This window comes from Nymphalis io, chromosome 8 (assembly GCF_905147045.1).
Source record: "Nymphalis io chromosome 8, ilAglIoxx1.1, whole genome shotgun sequence".
NCBI classification, from domain to species: Eukaryota; Metazoa; Arthropoda; class Insecta; order Lepidoptera; family Nymphalidae; genus Nymphalis; species Nymphalis io.
In genome coordinates, this window is record NC_065895.1 from 8,074,848 (window position 1) to 8,097,742 (window position 22,895).

Below are 22,895 nucleotides of genomic sequence, written 5' to 3' on the forward strand. Positions count from 1 at the left end.
CAAAGCAATAATTTTTTTTTTATTGTTGACTCCTGCTTTGCTCTCTCTCACTCAATTAAATTAAACACCAGACGTATGATCGATTCGTCTCTGTCACATTTTTTATCCGCAATTATTTAACACTAACAGATGGAAGTCTTTTTTTAATACCGGAGGACAACTATTGAATTGGTTGAATAACAATACAAAATGTATACGTAATTAATGTATTACCAATTGTTAATTTAAATATAATGTATATATATATACAGGTGGCAAAAATAACAACTGTAGAGATATTTATCATTTATTTATTGTCCTTTACAAGGACTACGCTCTACTTATTTATTTAATTTAGAGATGCGGGCGAAAAGCCGCATCTCTGAGCACAGTTGTCTCAGAGCGAGTTGCATAGGATCAAGGAGAAAATTAAATAGACAATTTAAAATGTTACATTCTAGCCAAAATAATAGAATAATATTTCTTTGTTTTCTAAAATTCAAATATTTGTAGTAAAATGTACTTGAAACTCCATATATAGCCAAATAATTCCGACTTTTATTTATACTTTTATTAATACCAAATAATAAATATAATAATATAAAAAAGATAAATGCAATCAACTCTTTCGCATCGTAAAATCATTTTTACGATAATATTTGTCCAAAAACAAAATTTATTTATTTATTTGATAATCCAACAGTTAACATACAAACCTTATTATATTAAGTATTTTGTAACATGTAACTAAAACCAAAATAGGATTGCCCAATTTTTTTAAACATTTATTGAATTACTAACTAAGAAAATTAACTAATTTGATTTGGTATTATTTAGCCTGTTTTTTTATGTACGTATAGCGTAGCGTTAAAGTTTTGCTTTGAAATGACTGTTATGTTGGTTAATACTGTTAGTTTCTTAAAATTTAAAGTTCACGGGAAATATATATATTATAATTTATTATTAGATTTTTCCTGCAATAGTATTACTACCACTACTTATTTTTTGTTCTGCGTATAAATAATGTTATAAAAATAAATAACGGACAACATCAGAAAAATAATTTAGGCACAAGGACTCCAAGTAGCCTGTTAGGTTTATCGCCGATTACGGACGTGATACGATTCAGATATTTATCATTCGAAATGACACGTATGCTTCATAGGGCAAAATAAGTAGAAATAGTATTTTTTGTCTTTCTTCTTACTTCGTAGTAAACCCTAACTTTTTTATTAATTTTATTCATTAGTAATAAAAAATCAATTATTACGCTTATAAACCGTCTTCGAATTAGGCGTAAGAGGAGTATCTTGTAACAATGGTCCGAAAAGTTAAATTATATCTTGAAATTTATTAGACAAATAACTAAATTAAGTCCTGATCGATACGTAAACTCTTCATGTTTTAAACTGAATAGAAATAACACTAAAACTTTTGGTATTAATTTACAGATAATATTATTATCAAAGCTAAACATAACATCATGTGGTATTTTATTAGGTGGCATTCCTTCACTATGCTATACTTGTAAAAGAATATTTTATAGAATTACGTAAAGCGGAACAAAAGTTGATTTTAGGAGTTACAATAGCTCGAGGTGTCGGTAAAATCTAAGATACTGTATATGGTCTTCTTCTGCGACCTATTGTGCATAGGTAATTGTTTGTGAATATTTTTAAGAGGTAGGTAAAGGTTGCAAGTAATATTTAAACGAAAATCTGATATCGATGTTTTCTTTGAACAACACAATTCTGATTGTAGAACGGGGAAAATAACTAGCTTGTCTGGTTGATGAAAGTAAAAAAAAAACAGACAAAACAAAACAGATCCCCGAAAATTATTTTTTGAATATTATCATTTTTGAATATTTAAGTCAGAAAAAATGAACTTTGGATGAATATAACTTCCAACTGCATTATAAGCTCAGGTGAGTGTTAAATTTGTGTAGTAAGAAGTTACTTTCTTCTTTGTTTTTTAACTTGACTCTTGTAGTAAGAATGTATAAGACAGGAAGTTACAGTCTGGGAAACATTACGTTTGTATTTTTGGTACAGTTGATTTTAAATAATGTTTTATATAACTAAACGTACCTTAATTACGTACGAATACTAAATCATTATTTAGATTTCTTTCACAACGTAAAAAACAAGGGAAGTATAAGAATACATAAACATCGGTATAAATCTTTAGACATCTTTAGAAAACACTAGGCAAAACGGATATGGATAAAATATAATATTAATCGATTAGATAAATAATCAATATTTGTGTAATGTTTTAAACAAAGGTTATTTAAAATCGACGTCATAATTTAGTGACCTAGCGAGAAAGCTCGGTCGTTGCATCCAAGGAAAATTGCATTTCACGCCTCGCTTGGCGAAACCCGTGCCGCGTGTAGCGAACAAGCTCACTCGTTAAAACTGTTCGATCTAAACTAGATAAATGTAGTTAGGTAGACTATGTTGTACATAAACATTGCTGTTCCCTTTTACAACCTGATTAAACGATTATAAATTTTATAATAACAATTAGGTGGGTAATAATATTCGTTTTTTAATTTGACATGTAAAATGTAATGCTTAAAATTATAATGTGATTAGGTATCCGATTCGAATTTGAAAAATATTTTAGGTTTACGATAAATTTCTTAATTTTTAATGAAATACGTAATTTTTATTAAAAAACGAGTGATTTTTCCGGCCAAAGATTTGTATGCCATATTAAAATCAATAATCATCTTAAATAATAAGTGCATATGATATTTATTGATTTACAAAAAAAAACGAACTCAAACTACAATATATTTAAAGGTTAGTTTACAACGTACTTCAAGCACGTTAAAAAATTAAAATGAATTTCAGCAATGCGTTCAACACGTGTTGGTTCCCTCACGATAATTTTCTTTACCACCGAGTATGAGATAAATTATAAACACAGTATATATAAAAATTCCGCAGTAGCTAACGATGATCACTGAACTTGTCTATTTATAAAATAAGTTGATGAGTTAAAGTTGAAATTGTACTTTTATGAAATAGTTTAACAAAAAACCCAACTGAACTAATGTACTGAATAATGTTTTTCCAATCGAACTTTAAAAAAAATAAAAAAATATATTGGACTACTTTTACTACCATAATCATAATATGAACGATGCAGAGAAAATTATAGTCATGAAAATATGGAAATAATTTTAGTTTACAAATAAAATAAAAAAAAGGATTAGTATGGATATGAGTTAGCAAAATGTTTATGAAAATCAAAGAAACTTTTATTCGCAACATCAAATTGTCTTTATTTAACATTATAATTAATTTTGTACTACAAAGAGAAAGATCAATAATTAATAATCATCTATGTACAAAAAATATGTTTAGCGCGCACACACTAAATGTGCTTCTATTGATTTTACGATTATATAATAAAATTTCAAGAATTATATGTAAATAAATTAGAATTTAGGCACTGCACGTGTTACTTTCCCTCATATCACATTCATGGGCTCTATCAAGAGTAATTCATTTATTCTAGTAAGCGTCTCCGTACTTTTATAAGAATTATTATCATTAAACATTTTATTCTTTTACATGAAAAACACATGCAATTTATTGATAACCATTCATGCTAATGTTAGAATTTAAATCTAAAACATGAATCGTACATCAATATAATTGAAAATATGAATTATTTTTTTAACAGACTGACGTTTATGAAAAAATAAATTCTTAATAGAACAGGCGTTGTTTTTTTTACTTTTATAAATAGAGATCAACTTTGGCATATTGTTTCAATATATGTATGTTTTTAGAAAAATACGTCCGATTTTATTCGTGGCTAGTTGTTATAAAACTTATGACGTAGTAAGATAACGTTGTTCTCTACATTATTTTAATTTAATTATGAACGAATAGAAAACATAAAATCACCAATAAAATTAAAATGCGGCAGCTCTATTGCGATATACATTATGTCGAATAAAATTGGACGTATATTTCGACTACCCTTACTTATTCTAATTCACTTTAAAAAGAGTATAAAGTTTAAACACTTAATATGAAAGTACATTACTATATAATGAAATAAATAATGTGCTATAATACTCTGCTACATTTCTGGAAAATAGTATTTTGTTATTTAAATAAAAACGTATCTTAATATTGCTTATACATTATTTTAATAATTAAATAAACAAAGAGTAAGTTGAACTTTTAATTCACAGTTTAATTTAATAGACTGCTGTAATATTAAAACGCTATTGATACTGACTATAAAAATATAAGGACATAAGAAATTAATGGATTTTTTTTATAAAAAAAGAATGTATTATTACATTCATTAGATAGAGATCATATCTTTATTATCCTAACGAATAGGTAAATACATCATACGTTTAAGATTTTTTCTTGAATTACAAATATTTACTTTGGCACAAGTTATTAAAAGTATAATAAGTCAATTTATAAATAAGTCAAAACTTATTGTCTTGTCTTATTTAATAAACATGTCATACGATGTTAATATTCTTTACTTATAATATATACATATACAAATGTATATTGATAAAAGACAACATTAGTTCTGAAATAAATAACTTCATAACTTACGTTAGACTAGATTAGGATTTAAAGTCCGGTAAAAAAATTATAACAAAAATAACTTAACTTTGATAATATTTTCGAAAATACTTATCTAGAAAAATAGTTTTTATGTCGCAATAATGGAGCCATTGCAGCTGTATAATATGACCTATTTTTTGAAGATATGCAATCGTTTTGGATATTTCTTATTTTCTACCCCGTGACTAGAGAAACAATGACTTACTAATAACCAACTAAAAATCATTACACATAAGTAACTTGATATGTACAAAATGCGAAGTAAGATGCGAAGAATTACAACAATTAAAAAGTCATTCGTTGATAGTGTAAGAAGTTTTCCGTCAATCACTTAGTAACAGAATGTAAGCAGCAAACATGTATCCTATTAAATTTAAAAGTAACATTACTAACACAGAGTCCACTCGAGACTACTGACTAATGAGCAGATTGGAATTATAATCACTTACTGTTAAAATTATTTTTAAGACTGTACGTGCTCGGATGCGATGATTTCGCTGGTAGCAATCGTTCGGTCACTTCACAAAGATCACTTGTAGAGTACCTGTTTCGTTTTAAAGTCGGACATTTATCCTTATCTATCAATCTTTTTACTTCTGGTTGTAAATCTAGTTCCTGTATACTTCCGCCCGGACTCCGTATTGATTCGGCTTTATCACTGGCCGCACTGGACGGAGTTTGACTTCCATTTTCTGATTCGATTATCTGTTCTAGACCGCTCGGGCGGCGGCTCCGTGGATCGTAGTACTCTACCGTTGGTGCCATGACGGGTGTCAAATTCGCCATCGAGTCCAAGCCCAGGAGCATCATCACTGTTGCTGGATGTTCCATTATATATTGTGTTACGCTGTGTAAGAATGGTTCCGTCTGAGTGCTCCGATTTATTTTCGGTCGTTCAGGACTAAGCGGCCGCTCTTGCTGCAGAGAATGCATAACATTCAAACATCATGTATGTACACTAAAATAAATATAAACTAATAAGTAGTAAGTAGTATTGTTAATTAAATTTACAAAAAAGATTTTAAAATATTTACTTAAGGATTTATGTATATGATATATCTTTATAAAAATACCTGATCCCAACAGAAAACATCGGGAGGATGACTGCAACTCCGAGCCAATTGATTCGGCGGAGTGTTCCATTGTAGGTTAGGATTTGAATGAGCCGCATGCCACACCGGTCCTGCCATTTCCTGTAAAGCTTGAATTGCATTTCTAACCTAAAAATAAATGTAGAATAAAATATAAGAAATTATAAAAATTAAGACAGATAAGATTATGCTTACAAGGCAATTCTTTTAACCCAAATAAACCTGCAATTGCAATTACGTATTAGATCCAAACTATTATATTACATTGAAATTATGTAAGACAAATATTAACAGTATTAAATTTTTATCAGTTAAAAGATTTTCATAGGTTATATATTCAAGATTTTTATTTTAACCAATAGCTAAAACCTTAACAAATTTAAGCAAACCAATGTTTATCAAAGGCTTAAAAAATTAAGATGCAAACATTTCTATCAATTGGATTGTGTAATAAATACTACTTGCCTCCATACTAAGTGCAGCAACATCATGATGTAAACTGGATACTTGTGTGTCGAGCCTATCAACTGACGAGCGAGTGTTATGTCGTTCTAAATTTAAACCTTCCAAAGAATCAGCCCGTGTAATCTTTGGCGTTGCTACAGACCGCTGTCTTTCAATTCTCTCTCGTAATTCTCTGTGTGAGAGGCGCTGTTGGCCGTCTGATCTAAAATAATAAATATCTCGATTCATTCATATGCAATCAAGTCAATGAAGAATGAAGGCTATTAATAAGTCATTTACCTGAATTTGTGACGTGGACTATTAGAACTCAATATTGTTTTTTTAGGTGAAAGAGCATGTTCTTCAGCGGCATTTTCATCGTCTTCGGAAATAGAGGGAAGTGTCAATGAGGGATGTCCATTTGCATCAGATTCCTGTTCAGCCTCATAGCCTTCACGTAAATTATATGTGAGGTCGTGCTGTATATCATGAATGAACTCTTGCTGATATTCTGGGTATAGTCGTAAAACTTCTGCCAGCCCACCCATATTTATGCATTTTAAATCACAGTAAGTTAAGGCCTGGTAAAATTAACGTTTTTTGTTGTTAGCATGCAAATATATACATTTTGAATATTACATGTCAAGTAATATTTTAAGCTAACCTTTACGTCACTGCTTGATTTGACGACCACATCGGGATTAGTAGGCTGGGCAGGGCCTGTTCCATTGTAAGCCTGTAGGTGGGTATTCATATCACAACCCACTAAATCTCCCTTGCCTGTTACAAAATAAAAAAAAATAACCAACTTAAAAATCCTGAGGGAAATTGTTTTTAATTGATAAAAAATCAAGATTTAATTCAAGATTCTAAATGTAAATTACGAAATGGTGTAATGAAAATCGCATGAACCTAATGAATGAAATAAAATGTTACAGTATTACATTTAGTAGAAAAATCTCAGAAATTAATTATTATTATAACATAAATAATTGTATTCTAAAGAGAGTAAACCAAATAAAAGATTTAGGAATAAGATTTGAATAAAAAATGAATTTTATCCCGCATATTGACGGCATTATAAGTAAGTCATTGATTGCGCTAGGGTTTATCAAAAGAAACAAAAAAAAAATAAGAAATCACTTACTATCACAGTTACTTTGCTTAACTAATTCGTAAGAATTAAGTTAAAGTACTGCTCTGTTGCGTGGAATCCATTTAATCAAATTCATAAGGACAGGTTGAAAAGAGTACAGAAAAAGTTTTTAAATTTTTTGTATTATAAGGACAAGAATAAAATTCTTTGAAAAAATACTCTGATTTGTTGAAACATTAAAACATGAGTGCATTTGCAAGTCGCAAAGATGTGATAGATTTGTGTTTTCTACATAAAATAATATCAGATAGTATAGACTGCCCCGATCTTTTCAGTAAAATTAAATTAGTTATACCGAGATATAGTTCAAGGTTTGTGAACATACCGACTTTCAAATGTCGGTTTCACGAACAAATATGCCTATATAACAACGCCTTTAAATAGGGCCCTTAAAACGTATAATAATATTTATAATGAGGCGGATTTAGATAATGGCATAGAAGCATACAAGGTTAAAGTAAAAAAATACTTTGACATATTTAAATGTTAAGTATACGTTTTTGTGTATAATTTTTATCATAATATATTAGTTTACATTTTTTTTTCGTTTTTTTTTTATTTTTTTTTTTTATGTTTCTTTACCAACTGAAGATTACTACAAAACTATCCACTATATGCTATCTACGATTTCTAAGTTATTTTGGCCATATTGCCCGGAGACAACCAGACAATCTTGATAAACTGGTTGTAGTAGCGAAGGTCGAAGTCAAAAGATCACGCGGTCGATTACCCGCTGGTCCGACCAGATCCAAATTATAACGGGACTCAATATTCCGACTGTCCAGAGACAAGCCGAGGACAAAATGGTGGAGAAAACTAGTCGACACATCGGTGAAATCATTTCAGGACAAGCACGACCTTCAATAATGAAACACACGAAGAAGAAAATATTTCTTCTTTAATTTAATTTTATACGTATTGTTTTACTTATGCGATATGTTTAAAAAATTTAAGTTGGAGTGGGCGAAACTGAATTTATGAAATTGCATGATGAGTTAGCCTATAATTGCGATATAGAGTTAATAAGTGTCAAGTATTTGGAGTTGTTATTTTTTGAGACAGACATATATAAACATTGTATATTTTGTTGGCTTCCTATAAAATAAAATAAATAAAATAATATTTACCAAGGATAGCGACAACCATATCGTTTTGCATGACCTCCATTGAACCGTTGCAAATATAATAAATATAAGTGAGAGCATCTCCTTTGTGGACGAGATATTCCCCAGGAGCGCAAAAATTGTTACGAATGTGCAGTGAGAGCAGCTTGAGGCAGCCCTGCGAAGCTGACTCGAATATCGGAAGCGATAATATCTCCCGGTGTAAATGTAACGAAACGTCTCCTCTCAGCTCCTCTGGGAATTCTTTGAGAGTCTGCAATTATACAGGAGTAAAAAATGGTTTCATTAGTGGTTCGATTCAACGATTTTTTTAAGAAAATTAAGTTTCTTTACGTAAATTTTGTTAGATATACTCGTAATTCTAATTTTATTTTAGTAATTCAAATATCAGTTATAAACTCAAATGCTACACGAAATACTAGTGATTTTGTTATTTTTTTACTTATGTAAATTTTTAAACATATTATGTTTCAGATAAAATATTTCTATCATCATTATTTATAAAAAAGGTAAAGTTCGTCAACTCTATCGCGTCAAAAGTATCGTTAAAAACTTCCTTTGAGTTTTTCATTTTAAGCTACGGTTTTGAATTTTTTTTGGCTAAAAATTGAAGGTTGTAAAATATTGTGATAGATTTTCAGCATTAACTTTGAATGTTGTATTGTAAAATATTATCATTGAATTCTGTATACAAAACCGTGACTACTGGTTGCGAGAGAGAAAAGAAAAACAATAATTTTTGTGACGAGTATTTATGAAAAAATTGTGTTCATAAATACAAAGCTATAATAAAAGCCCGAATTCGAATTCAATTTATTCAAGAAATGAAATTGAAACACCTTACATATGTAAAAATATGTTTTAATAATTCAGCGTGATATAATTTCTGTACATGATAACGTTATAATTAAATTAAAGCTCAGTGATTCGTTTCAAATGTTTCAACGTAGCTCAATTACGTACCTCGTGTATATCAATGCCATGGTTGAGCGACCACATTGTCTGGAAGTAATCTTGCATACGTTGCTTGAGCTCCTTTGGTACTTGGGTAATTGTAAGGAAATCTTTAAGATCACGCCACTTGCTTTGATACATCGACCTACGCGAGTACATCCTTTGTATGATGGCCGTTACATTACCAAAAACCACGGCGTGCATGAGGGCTGTTAAATATATAGAAAGTAAACGTTGTAATGCGTTGAAAATTATTTAAAATACCTTATGATCGATTAAAAACATTAAAACAGATCGTCTCTTTCATCATGCAAACATATATATTTACAATTATATATATTTTTCAATTTAGATATATGAACCTTATGCGGACACATACCTGATATGTGTAATTAATTAAATTACAGCTAATTACGTACTACAGTATTAAATACCTACTCGGTACATTCTCAGTCCTTATACAGAAACAATTGCAACAACAATTGTATGGATAACATTATTTATATTTCTACTATAGACATAAGTCATAACTTATATAACAAAATTTATTGTAGAGAAACCCTTAATATTATGTTTTTAATGTATACATATAAACTGAATTATTTTTTTCACTGTAATAATTCTAGTAAGTATATGTGCTAGAAATAGTCGATATAATATGTAAAATAAAAAAATATTTTTAGTAAAAAACTTGAAGAAATATGTAATTTCTAACCTCCGACGAGCATTGTCAGTATACTGAAAACTTTTTCAGGCAATGTGTTAGCAGAGACGTTCCCGAAGCCCACGCTTGTGAGCGAGGAACATGTAAAATAGAGTGCCGTGACGTAGCTCTCGCTATGGGAAATGTTCAGAATCGGCACTTTCAGGCGCTCCGCTAGGTTGTTAAGCCATCCTAAAGACACAAAGACATTCTTATTATTATAAACAGCCACGTTAAGTATAATTTTCGATCACTTTTGTGTAAAATATACAGAATGACTTAAAAGTTAGAGAAGAGCTTCGCTAACGCTTCTATTTATTGAAATATTTTTATTTATTTTATTATTCTTTAAAGGAATTTTGTTTGTTTTTTTTACCTCAATCTGGCGAAAGTCTTATCATGAAAAACTCTGTAGCTACGGCAAACTTATTCACTTTATTATATAATTTTGTTGGAAGAGAAAAACAATAACTATACTAATTGGGGATGTGAATTTCAAACAATATATTTAAACGTAGTAATTTGATTATCTTTGCAATATTTGTGTTTATAAGTAGTTTGTAGTATTTAAATTTATACATAAATAAAAATTAAACATTGCCAGCTTATAAATATTTTATAATATTCGTCCCTGTTCCTGTATTAGTTTCCACATAATAATTATGCTTCATTTTTATTTTACTTGTACATATTCTTTGAAATAAATGTTCGAAACCCTCAGCGTTAAGAATCGCTCTGTTGTATAAATAATGTTACGATATGGAAGAAACAAAGTCGATTGATAAATGAAAGGGAGGCTGGCAGAATGCGACTATACTCACCACATCGTAACATAGTGAGTGTTTGACTTAAACAAAATTACTTACCCAAATCCCAAGTTTCATTCTTATGATGTTCCATTTCCTTTTCCGCAATAATGAACCATATACAAGCCAACCAATGCGCGACTAAAGTGAATGATAACATTGAAAGAGTCAGAATAAGAGCGGAATATTGAGAATATCGGTCCATCTTTTGAAGCAGTCGAGCAAGGCGTAATAATCGAGTTAGTTTAACGAGATGAACATTTCCGTGCGTTGACTCCTATACGGGGAAATTAAATTTTTGTAAATATATAAAATAATGTTAAATTAGTAAGCAATATAAGTTATTTTACTAGTTGAAAAAAAATGTAGTTGTAAAGTTTTCCTTTTTGCAAACAACAGACTTTTCAATCAGTTAAAAATTTAAGTTAATTATAATTTAAGCAACTAGGCATTCAATTTAAGTAGCCAGTAGTTAGTTGCGAATTAGCTCAACTTACCGCCCCGCTGTATACATCCGAAGCGTAAAGTAGGTCAAACGGAAGTGCGGCCAGGAGGTCCACGACAAACCAGGATCGGATGTAATTCAGAGCTATCGATTTTGAATCTGACACTACTTCTCCTTTTTTGCTTACGAATGTCGTTCGAAAATTAAGTACAATGTCTGTAAAACAAAATGCATACCAGTACTCAATTTTATTAATTGAGACTAGCACAAAGCAAGGTTTTACATACCTATAATGAAAAGTGCTTCTACGACAACGTCACTGGTCACACTAATTCTTGGATGGCCCTCATCAACAAAACTTGCATTATAAGGTACCACAACAGCAACGTAAAATGTGGCTATAAGTATAAGCCAGTCCCAGAAGGTTTTAAAAATTCCGTAATGTGAAATAATAAATCTTGACTTTTTTATGGCTGATGTTTTGTACTCAGGCAACGGAGGGTCAGATGAATGTAGGAGGTTCTAAAATGACAAATGTGTTACAAACACATGAAATTAAACAGAAATAAAATACTATTATTCTTAGCACGAAAGTAATCCAGTATAATTGCAATTATAGCGTCGTAGTTACTTAATATGTTATACGATTACCTTGCTAACGTTGTTGAGTTTAAGTTTACTCTTCGTTTTATCTGGTTTATAATGTCCTGAAAGCTGGTAAAGTACCGCCCTGGAGCGCCGCCTGCCCATGTTCGCGGGCGAGGGCGCTTCGGGGTCAAGATTGCCATTCGGGTCTGGAAGTAGGCAACTAGATTCAGCTCGGAACCGGGCGCCCAAAAGTGCCGCTGCGGGTACAAATGGGGATAACGCTAGAGTGACGACGCCAGCCGAAGGCTGCACTGCGGCTCCTGTATGCACAAACCACCCTGTTACTATCAAAGCGACGCCTACTGAGGGCTCTTTCATACGCGATGCTTGTTTGTTTTTGTGTAGTAGGTACTTGTTTTTTTAAATCATTCGCCTAATAATGATAAGAGGCTGGAGTGAGAACAAAACACAATAAGCGGTTGTAATAAATTTTAGCAACGGCGATTTTAAGAAGCATATCGTATGATAGCACCCATGTATTCTTAATTTCTACATACTAATCCACTTATAAAAATGCTTAGTACAAGATTTTCTCCGCTTTACGAGCATTCAGAGCATTAAAAGACGTCTCAAAGAAATAATTTAATGAATGCGGGGATATACATAGGTACTTAATTAATATTTATGAAAGGAATGCGTAAGTTCAATGGAACAAAATATTACGACTTGAAGAAAATCTGGTACCTACATGTATGGAAACACTTTAGAAGAAGGGACAACAAATATAGCGTAAATTCATGTAGAATTTCCTATTAATGTTGAATATGGCAGATTGAAGCTATTTGTTGTCACTTTAATAACTTTGCTTTTAAAGCGCATACTAAGCAAAAGGAAAATTAAAGCGAAATGCTTTAATCTGTTCATTTATTGATAAATTTACGTTGGAATAATGTATATTTGCAAATCTTTGTAAAATATAACTTTAACTTAATATATTAATTTAAATTTATGATATTAAGGTTGCTTGCTGAAATAATAAAAAAAACAGACAAGGAAAATATGATCATTAACCTGTAGACAAATGGAAATAAACATTCTAAATACATGCATCAGCAAGTTCTACGGAAAAAAATATTTTTAAGTGATATGACTTTTGTATATTTGAATAATGTAATTAATTATATGATTCGTGTATAAATAAATTATTTATAAAATTGTTTTGTGTAAGTAGTCATGCGGGATTCGACGAATGAAATATGATAGGACTACTCAAAACTTTCAATAAATCACAGCAAGCATTTCTATAGAAAAATATGGAACAAATGACAGTGAAAATGAAAAAAAAGAAAGATTGAATAATGAAATAATTTTACGTATTTTAAATGTTTAATGGTGATAAATTGGCAGGTACCTACTACATATTATTATGTAAGTATATAATGTTCGCAAGAGTAAACCATTTAAATATATCAAAGACAGGGTGGTTTTCCGATTTCTTAAGCTAATCAACAGTAAAAATATAAAAAAAGTAATAACATTTATTCTGTTTATGTGTTTGTTGGCAACTGTTTCTTTGTCTGTAGTGTACAATATCTAGAGAAAATAGAAACGACGGATACACAAACGAAGTTTTCTATACAATATTACAACAATTATCTATTTGTTCTACGTAAGTTTAGCGTTCGTATTTTTGATATACATTAAAAACGAACTATGACATTCTAATAAATAAGTTAACAAACGTTACCGTGCCAGGATGCGCGAAACTCGCTACGACGAACTGGGATCTATTGGAGCTATTGTAATGATTTCATAAATCCTAAAGCACTAGAGCATCGAGCACTAAGCTCACGTTATTACAATAATAAAACTGTGAAGAATCCTTAGTAAAAGGAACGGCCTCTCAAGAGGGCTACAAAAGGTCTTAATTTGACGCAATTTACATTTTTCTTACAAAAATTCAGTTCAATGGCTTTTTTGGAGTACTTACCGCTGTCGAACTCCTCATTAGTGTTCATGGCGGCCATCTTGGTGTTGGTGATATTCTTGAATGAGGCAAGGAATAAAACGACTTCTCGTTTTTCATTTTTAATTGGAACGATATCGAGTAAGCACCAAAACGGTGTACCTGCAAAATATAATAATGTTAATTATGCGTGTAAACATTAAAAAAATGTATTTAAGAGGAATTGATGTAAAAATCAAAAGTTCCGTTTTTAATTAAAATATATAAAAATACCGGTAACTAAAAGCTCATTATCGTAAATTATTAATTTTAGTACATTTATAATCAAACGATAATATTGAAGTACCTTCTAATAACTATCTACTTTGCAAATGTCATTGAGTAAAAATTTAAGTACTTTTTATGTTAGATTATAATTGTGTAAAATTTTATATATATGTAAATATATATAAGTCAAACGCTTAAGGGGCATGTGCTCTTACTCTTTTAGATTTTAGAATTAGAAAATATGTTACCCTTTTTTAAGGCATTTTTTTAAATTATATTAGTGTATAACCAAACATTTTTTTTTAAATTATATACTAATATAATTTAAAAAAAATTGTTTGGTTTGGCATTCTGGCAAGAAGAATGGCAATGACAGCGACTGTCACATAACAAACATAAATATGAAATAAATTATTAATATCAGAGAATAATAACAACCAGTCAAATATTGATATTGGCGAAATTATTGTGGACAGTAGCACAAAAAAAAGATAAGTCGAATTTAGAAGTACGTCGCTGGGTTTCACATTCTAACAACTAGAGTCCTATTAGAAAGTTTTTCATGGTACGCCACACAGACGGAAAATGATGTAAAAGTTTAAGTTTTCTTCGATGCGTAAGTATCCTGAAAAATAATCTTAATTGTTTGATGCATTTAGAATTCTTCTATATTTTAAAACAAAAAAGTAAGTATTTTAATTGGATGTGCCTCGTCTTTCGTTGCTTTGACTACCAAATTAATTAGGTTGCTACGCTTATTTATTTTTAAGAAACTGAAGGTAATTTTAAGTAAAAAAAGTAAATAAAATATACATAAATTATTTTGCTCATAAATATTAAAGGTTTGTAAAAGTATGTCATACATTTACAATAATTATAAGCAATAGTTTTCCTTCGCATTTATTTATTACTTGCTAATCGTCCCGGTTTCCCGCGTATAGATAAGCAGAAATAAATATTTTAGATAGGATTTGTGTAGAATCCGTTCTTAGTGAGCGTTTACGTCGAAGAAGGAATAACTGTGACAACATTTCAGGTCAATCAGGCGGTTAGTTTAGGAGAAGAAGTGGTATTTCGCTTACATATATAGATATCAATACGATATTATAAACTTTAAAGCTGTTCGTTCGCAATGATTGCGTTGACATATTGCGTTGTATTATTTAAATTGACAGTGACTACTGAGATTGCACTTTCTTTTTTTCGGTAGTTAATAATGTGATAAGTATTTTACATATATTTAAAGATGAAGAATGAATGATAAACTTATCTATCTAATAAAATAAAATATTACCGTTCTTTTTATAAAAAATGAGTTCCAGCTTAAGTTCGTGCTTTGAATCAAGAGCGGTGTCGATCTCATGGCGGTGCTCTTCGTGCGTGTCGGGCCCGTGGAGAAACTTGCAGGCACAGCCTTTCTGCATGATGTGTGCCCTCGCCCACCCTGTCAGCTCGCAAAACCCATCGGAGCAGTACACGATGGGGTAAGATGGAACTTGCGCGTTGCCGAGCACGAAATTGCTATCTAAAATAACAAACGTTTAAATTTAGCATTTTTTATAAATAGAGAGTAATATGCGAGTATTTTTTAAATAAAATTGATAATTCTGTATTAAGGCACATTTGATGAATTATGTGTATCTGATTATCTGAAATCATGCGTCGCGACCATATTCAACGGAGATTAAGCCAATAACGCTGAGAATATTAACTGCCCTGTGTGTACCCACTTCCCAGCTTTGGGCTGGACTGTTACTAGTATTTGTTTTGATAGATACCCAAATAGCGTTTATTGGTTAATTACAGGATTTAAGCCTGGGTCTCTATGATCGGCAGCCGTACAAGCATATACAACTTAACCTTACTTACTTTCATTGTTTTATCAAATATATGAATCTTATATCTCATTTTTTTCAGATCATGTATTTATATATTTTATGCGAACTCAATTGAAATTATTGCTTTTTAAAGAAAAAGATGTTGTAATATAATAATTTCTGTGCACCGAAAAATTATCTTATTCGGATCACATAAAAAATGCAAATAATACTTATACCTTTATAATACCTTTACTACAATTCTATCTACAAAAATCAATACTCTTTATTGCTTCCTCGGTTTGAAGTGTGAGTGCTGTATTTATAGGCACGTGTAAGGAGCTTATACTTTAAGAAGTATGCTAGCTTCAACAGGTAGCAATGTAGTACAAGCAATGCCAAGTGAAATATGGCGTATTATTGTGACTTTCCAAAAGTAAATAAAACAAATCTGACATTATTTTTTACTCATATAGACATGTCCAGTGAAAAACCAGTGGTGTTGTGTAAATGAGTAAGCAATCCGTTAATGTCTAACCCTGGGCTCCTCTTAATTTGAGGAGAGAGTTTGAAGGTCCTTCCGAAGCTTCTGTGTGTACATTACACAGAAGCTTCGGTTGTAATTATAATTATAATATTTCATCCGAAACATGTAGTTTTGAGCCTAAATACAACAAACATTTTAACAATTACAATAAATCATTGAGAACAAGATTAAATATAAAACTGTGGATTCCTCAGATTTGAACCCGTGATCTTTTGTTAAGAGCCACATGTTCTTAGATCCTTTGGGCCATATCGATTTTTACATTACACTAATAGACTTTTTTTTTAATGTACATTTTTATCATAATGTCATTAATGGGTAATGTTGTGCAGTTGAAGAAAATATTGTGACGTGAAATAAAAACAGTAACACAATAGTTACTTAAGTTCATTTTTATATAAAAAAAACTCTATAATTATTCTGCATACAAGTTTTGTGCCTATATTATTAATGTATCATGTAATCTATATAGTTCTACACTGTAGAGCATGAATAATAAGAAATAATGTTGTAAAGTTTGGTTACGTCATTATAGGTAAAGTAATGTTAAGTTTCATAATTATAATTTACATTTTTTAGTAAATTTTCTCGAATGTATTTATATAATCTTGTAGGTATTTTACATTACCGCTATTTTTATTCATATTGTTTGCATTTTCTTTATCATCAGATTATATTATTCCAATAAAGTATAATTTAATTTCATAACCAATATTTACACAGAAATAAAAACGTCAAACTCTTTATATAGAAGTTTATTAGGTAGGTCCTTCTATTGAAATTTTTATTGACTTAAGTGAGCCATCTAAATTTATTTCACTCAGTTATTTACATTCTTAGAACTGTTATAATTTATATATAAAATATGTATAAATAGCAACAACGGTTACTTCATCAATAAAGACCAAATAATGTTTTTACGTTTTCTTATTAATAGTTTTATCTTATCTTTTAGGGTAGCAAAAAAAGTAGTATGTTTTAATAAACTATAATCATACTAGCTGACCCATGCCCACTTCGTTGGGCGGAAAACATTTTTACTTGTGATGAAATTATGAGTGTGGTTCGGTTAGTACTGAGTGCTATGATTTATTTCCTGACTGCCAAAAGTCGCGTTGGCCGAACATTAATAAAATTGTCTTGCGTATTTGATATTTTAAATTATCTCTTAAACTATGCAACCAAAAACATACTGAAAAAAATCGAATTTTTCCTAATAAAATTTCCGCGGTGATAAAGCAATTTATTTCTTAATAGACTGACGTGTTGTATATAAAAAAAGCGTCTAGTAGAAATATCATTCAATAGATTACGACACGGTCGCAGTACCTATGTCGTATTATCTATTTAACCATTCGTCCAAATTATATGCAGTATAAGGGAAAAGTATTTTGTTCTAAGCACTTGAGACGATAAGTTTACTTATTTTGATAAGATTTCATAATTATTAATAATATATGACCAATAAAAATGACGATTTAAATTATTTTTTTAATACAAAAAACTACTTTTTGTGACTTAAATATAAAAGTTAGACATATGCTGTCGTTAACTTTTTTGTAGGCATTATCAAGCTCTACAATTTTTCTGAAGAACTTAATCATATATCTCTCATGGTTAAGGCAGCGTTTGTAAGAAACGTTTTCGTTCGACAGTTTTTTTTTCCGACTTACTTTGCAAATCCGACTACCACGAAAGTCTTTTTATTTTTCGAGTTATTATATAGTGTATGACACTCACAAATAATGTGGCTTTCTATTGGTGAAATAATTTTCAAAATCGGTTAAGTAGATACAGAGATTACCCCCTACAACCTCACAAACTTTACCTCTGTATAATATTAGTACATATATAGTTTGTATTAAATTGAAATCGTAAGGGAAAATATAAATACTTGCTTAAGAAAAGTAGAGTAAGTATAGTATCAAAGACGCTCATTACAACGCTTAAAGATAATTTTACACGTAACATCAAATAGCTGTAGATAACAGATTTCATAACATTGAATTAATTTGATTTCTCGTTTCGTCTCACGCTAAACGTGGACTTCAGAGAAATTATCTTCACACGCTATTTTAGGCTAAAGATGTGGTTTAACTACCAACAAATTGAATTTATAACTCAATAGAGCTTTGTTCGTGTAGATGCTAATGTTTGAGTTACAGTTAGGGTCCCAGAGCAAGTTTAAATTATACTTACAGGGAATCTCAACTCCGCTTTCTCGAATGAGCTATTGCAATAATGTGCCTTTGAATTATTTATAATTTCATAATAAAGAGAAATACAAATATAATGATATAATTCTGTTGTATATATGTATGTATATGTATCTAGGGGCTCTTTAGTTATCTGCTATAACTTTGAAATAAAACAGGCGATTTTTTAGCGAAACAATCTCCCTTCTTTTTATTTTTCGTGTTTTTAATTAGGCAGGCCGACTAACAAATGGGCCATCTGATGCTACATGTTTTTCACTGTAATAAATATTAACCGTTCTTTATGATGTCGATGCGTCACCAACCTAGGGTGCTAAGCTAATTACTGCATTCAAACTTGATACGCGATGATTAGGTGCTACGTCACAAGACCACCGTCTAAATAGTCATTTTTATATTTTATTTATATGTATTATGGCAGCAATGAATCGTATTATGTTTAATATTTGCGGTAAGGACCGGGTAAAGCAGATATCGCGTGTCTACTTCATATCAATTTAATGTGTTTGTTCAATTTTATTTAGTTCATTTATACAAATATTATTATTAATGCAAATGTGGTCTTGTTGAAAAGCCGAGATGGCCCAGTGGTAAGAACGCTTGAATCTTAACCGATGATCGTGGGTTCAAACCCGGGCAAGCACCACTGAATTTTCATGTGCTTAATTTGTGATTATAGTTCATCTCGTCCTTTACGGTGCAGGAAAACATCGTGAGGAAACTTGCATGTATCTAATTTCACTGAAATTCTGCCACATGTGTATTCCACCAAAGCGCACTGGAGCAGCGTGGTGGAATGAACTCCAAACCTTCTCCTCAAAAAGGGAGAGGAGGCCTTTTGCCCAGCAGTGGGACATTCACAGGACAGACGGTGGTTTTGTAACTCGGTATGTCTGTTTGTTACCTCATTATAACTAACTATTGAACTGATCATGAAAATGAGGTAATCTGTAATAAAAAAATAAAAATACTAAGAGAAGTATTTTTCAATCTCACCTTTCAAAATGGTAAATAAAAACATACACTCCGATTTAGTGCCAAGTTTGGGGCATATAAAGCTGAAATCGTCGTGGTGTTATACTTCACCGCCTTTTATGAGTTAAATTATAAGCACATGGATACTCAGTGATTTGCCCAAAATGAATCCCCGATCATCGGATAAGATCCACTTGTGTGTGTACAGTTTACAGTAAAACATCAGAAACATACAAACTACAGTTTAATTGAGAAACTAAGTAAATATAAATTATGGAATAACAAATATTTACGTAAATGAAATAATTCACGACTTTGTTTGATTTCGTTAATTACGTATACCACTTTTGATTGAATCCCCTGATATATGTTAATTTTAAAGACGGTTAATTTGGCTTTACGTAACAAACCAGATTTAATATTTTTATTTCTTTTTTATTTTACATTATTTTAGTAATATTTTAAATTGATAATATAAACTCTGCTTGTAAAATATTAATGTTTGTTTGTTTTAACGGCTCTACGGCTGAACCGATTAGGATGATGAAGATTTTTTTTAATAAATACCTTAATTTAAAAAAAATTGGGAAAAGTACGTTGTTTGCGACTGCGAGACACTTAATATTTATTTTTCACTTCTCGCATTGCTAAGTAATCAATTAATTATATTTATAATTTATTGTTTATCACCTTTAGTTAAATATGAGGTACCACTGATTTCGTTATATAGATAACTAGCTACCGTAACAAAAACGGAACGTAAAATATTTAGATTTCAAGATCCTATTCGAAATCCTCTAGTGCCTTCGGCAAACAGTCAGTCCAAATACGAAACAATTTCAATCTCTTTGTTAATATTTACCCTTTACTGGTATTTTATAAAATATGGCTGAATAATAAAATATATAAAAAATAAAAAAATATATATGAAAACGCTTAGTTGTTTATCCTTAGGATATACATTTTATATTAATGAATTTTTGAATTGAAGTATTTTTATAGTATAGGTAGGCATATGGGCCACCTAATGGTAAGTGGCCCATAGACATTGGCATTGTAAGAAATGTTAACCATCGCTTACATCGCCAATGCGCCACCAACCTTGGGAACTAAGATGTTATGTCCCTTGTGCCTGTAATTACACTGGCTCACTCACCCTTCAAACCGGAACACAATAATACCAAGTACTGCTGTTTTGCCGTAAAATATCTGATGAGTGGGTGGTACCTACCCAGACGGGCTTGCACAAAGCCCTACCGCCAATATTCAAATGAAGTGATGTTTTTTTTGTTTAAAGCCTTGAAAATGTTGCTTAAATTTATATGATTACATCTAATTGAAAGTTAAATAATTCATCTATATCTTGAAATATATAAAATAGATAATAAGTAGGTATATTTTACAGGACATATTCAGTCAGTCATAGTCAGTCAAAATAGTTTTGTTAAGTTTTTATATATATGCACATATATAAATAAGTACTATATTTTCAGACATTTCTTCAGACATTGTTATTTTAGAAAGTAAAATTTCTTATTTATCAGTTGTTTTAACCAAACGCTTGCTATGTCCGGTCCTTGTCGTGAAGTTTATATTAATAACTCCTAAGAGAATTTCGAAAATTGGAGGATGGAGAATTATTTTATTCTACTATTAAGGATTTAAGGGTCTTCGATAAAAATTGCCTTTAGTTTTTAAAAGCAGCTTTGGATATTTAGATTGGCGAAAATCAATATATTTCCTAAAAGTATTATTTAAATATTTTTTGGAATAAATATTCTATTTAAAATATATTAAACCATTTCACTCGATAATGATTTATACAGTAGCTATTTTTATTTTTTTAAACTTATTTAAGTCTAACGAAAATAATTCATATGTAAATAAAATATATAATTAACATTAAAGGTAACTTTACATTGATAACAAAAGGCATTAATGGAAAATAAATATAAAACTATGTAATCACCCAGCATTTTCATCACAGTTGGTTGAACCACCTTCGTTTATCAAAAGAGCTTTGAGCTGAAATACTAAAAGGGTCATCCAACCAATAGTTAGTTTAATCAACGTGAATAATGTGTATCTGTATCCATGTTATGTTAAGAACGGACAACATAACTTTATATTAAATAGACTCAATTATATTAACATTTTAATTTATTTAATGTTTATATTTTTGTAATACTGTGGAAAACAATTAAGTGGAATTGAATTGCAATACGAAAACACATAATTAATTTGTATCAAAAGAGTTTATGAAGGCGATTTTTTAACATTATAAATACAATTCTGTTTTTTTTTAATTATAATAATATACATTATCAACCTTATGGTCTTCAACTTATGCACATAATGAAATTCGATATTCATATTAATAAATAATATATAAAATGAAAATGTTAATTATAAATAGTCTTTATAAATTTCTATTACGTAAATTAAAGTCATTTCAATATCAGCAGCTTTGCCCAAAAGTAAAATGAAATGATCGTTTTGAACTGTCAAATGACTGAAATATTTTTTTTATAGTGAAACGGAGTTGAACCTTCATGCTAAAGAAGAGTATTTCTATTTTTTTTAAACATTAGGTAATAATTTATACATTAATTTTTTTAGCTTGAAGTGATTATAACAAATTGTTAATAGTAAACTAATTCGATAACGAAGTATTATATGATTTTATGATATGCAAGAGACGAAAAACCTTTTCAATAAGTAAGTCATGATGAGAAGATAATAAAAAAAAAATCGGATTATAAAAGGAACCAAAACTGAGACTACCAGTCCAAATATTAAACTAGCATGGTACTCATAAATTCTATTTCTTAGTAAAACTAAAGCGTCGGCAGCTGAATAATTTAAATGTTAAGAGGTATTTTATTAAATAATTAATAAATACTTTAGCGATTTCAAAAGTTAAGGTTGGATGTTTTTCTTATTTATTTATATTTTTTCTTTCAAACTGTAAAAAATGTGTCTAGATAATATTCTATGTTTGAATGTATGATGCTGTAGGCTGTTCTGCAAAAGTCACGAAGATCTATATATTCCGTAACAGCCTGTGAATGTCCCACTGCTGGGCTAAAGGCCTCCTCTCCTCTTTTTGAGGAGAAGGTTTGGAGCTTATTCCACCACGCTGCTCCAATGCGGGTTGGTAGAATTCACATGTGGCAGAACTTCAGTGAAATTAGACACATG

At 30.3% G+C, this 22,895-nt stretch overlaps 1 protein-coding gene across 1 annotated transcript in view; it reads right to left on the reverse strand.

The window, feature by feature from the left end:
* Positions 1 to 4,692: 4,692 nt before the first annotated feature.
* The window catches only part of LOC126769952 (potassium voltage-gated channel subfamily H member 8-like), an 83,642-nt gene continuing 65,439 nt past the window's right edge, over positions 4,693 to 22,895 (reverse strand). Inside the window, exons 3-16 of the mRNA XM_050488987.1 lie at positions 15,434 to 15,664; positions 13,897 to 14,034; positions 11,970 to 12,226; positions 11,606 to 11,840; positions 11,371 to 11,534; positions 10,934 to 11,150; positions 10,080 to 10,259; positions 9,374 to 9,573; positions 8,414 to 8,663; positions 6,795 to 6,910; positions 6,431 to 6,711; positions 6,152 to 6,353; positions 5,669 to 5,815; positions 4,693 to 5,513 (exon numbers count right to left, since the gene is read on the reverse strand). Of these exons, the coding sequence (XP_050344944.1) occupies positions 5,037 to 5,513; positions 5,669 to 5,815; positions 6,152 to 6,353; positions 6,431 to 6,711; positions 6,795 to 6,910; positions 8,414 to 8,663; positions 9,374 to 9,573; positions 10,080 to 10,259; positions 10,934 to 11,150; positions 11,371 to 11,534; positions 11,606 to 11,840; positions 11,970 to 12,226; positions 13,897 to 14,034; positions 15,434 to 15,664 (3,095 nt within the window). The 3' untranslated portion in view covers positions 4,693 to 5,036. The remainder of the gene's footprint in view (positions 5,514 to 5,668; positions 5,816 to 6,151; positions 6,354 to 6,430; positions 6,712 to 6,794; positions 6,911 to 8,413; positions 8,664 to 9,373; positions 9,574 to 10,079; positions 10,260 to 10,933; positions 11,151 to 11,370; positions 11,535 to 11,605; positions 11,841 to 11,969; positions 12,227 to 13,896; positions 14,035 to 15,433; positions 15,665 to 22,895) is intronic.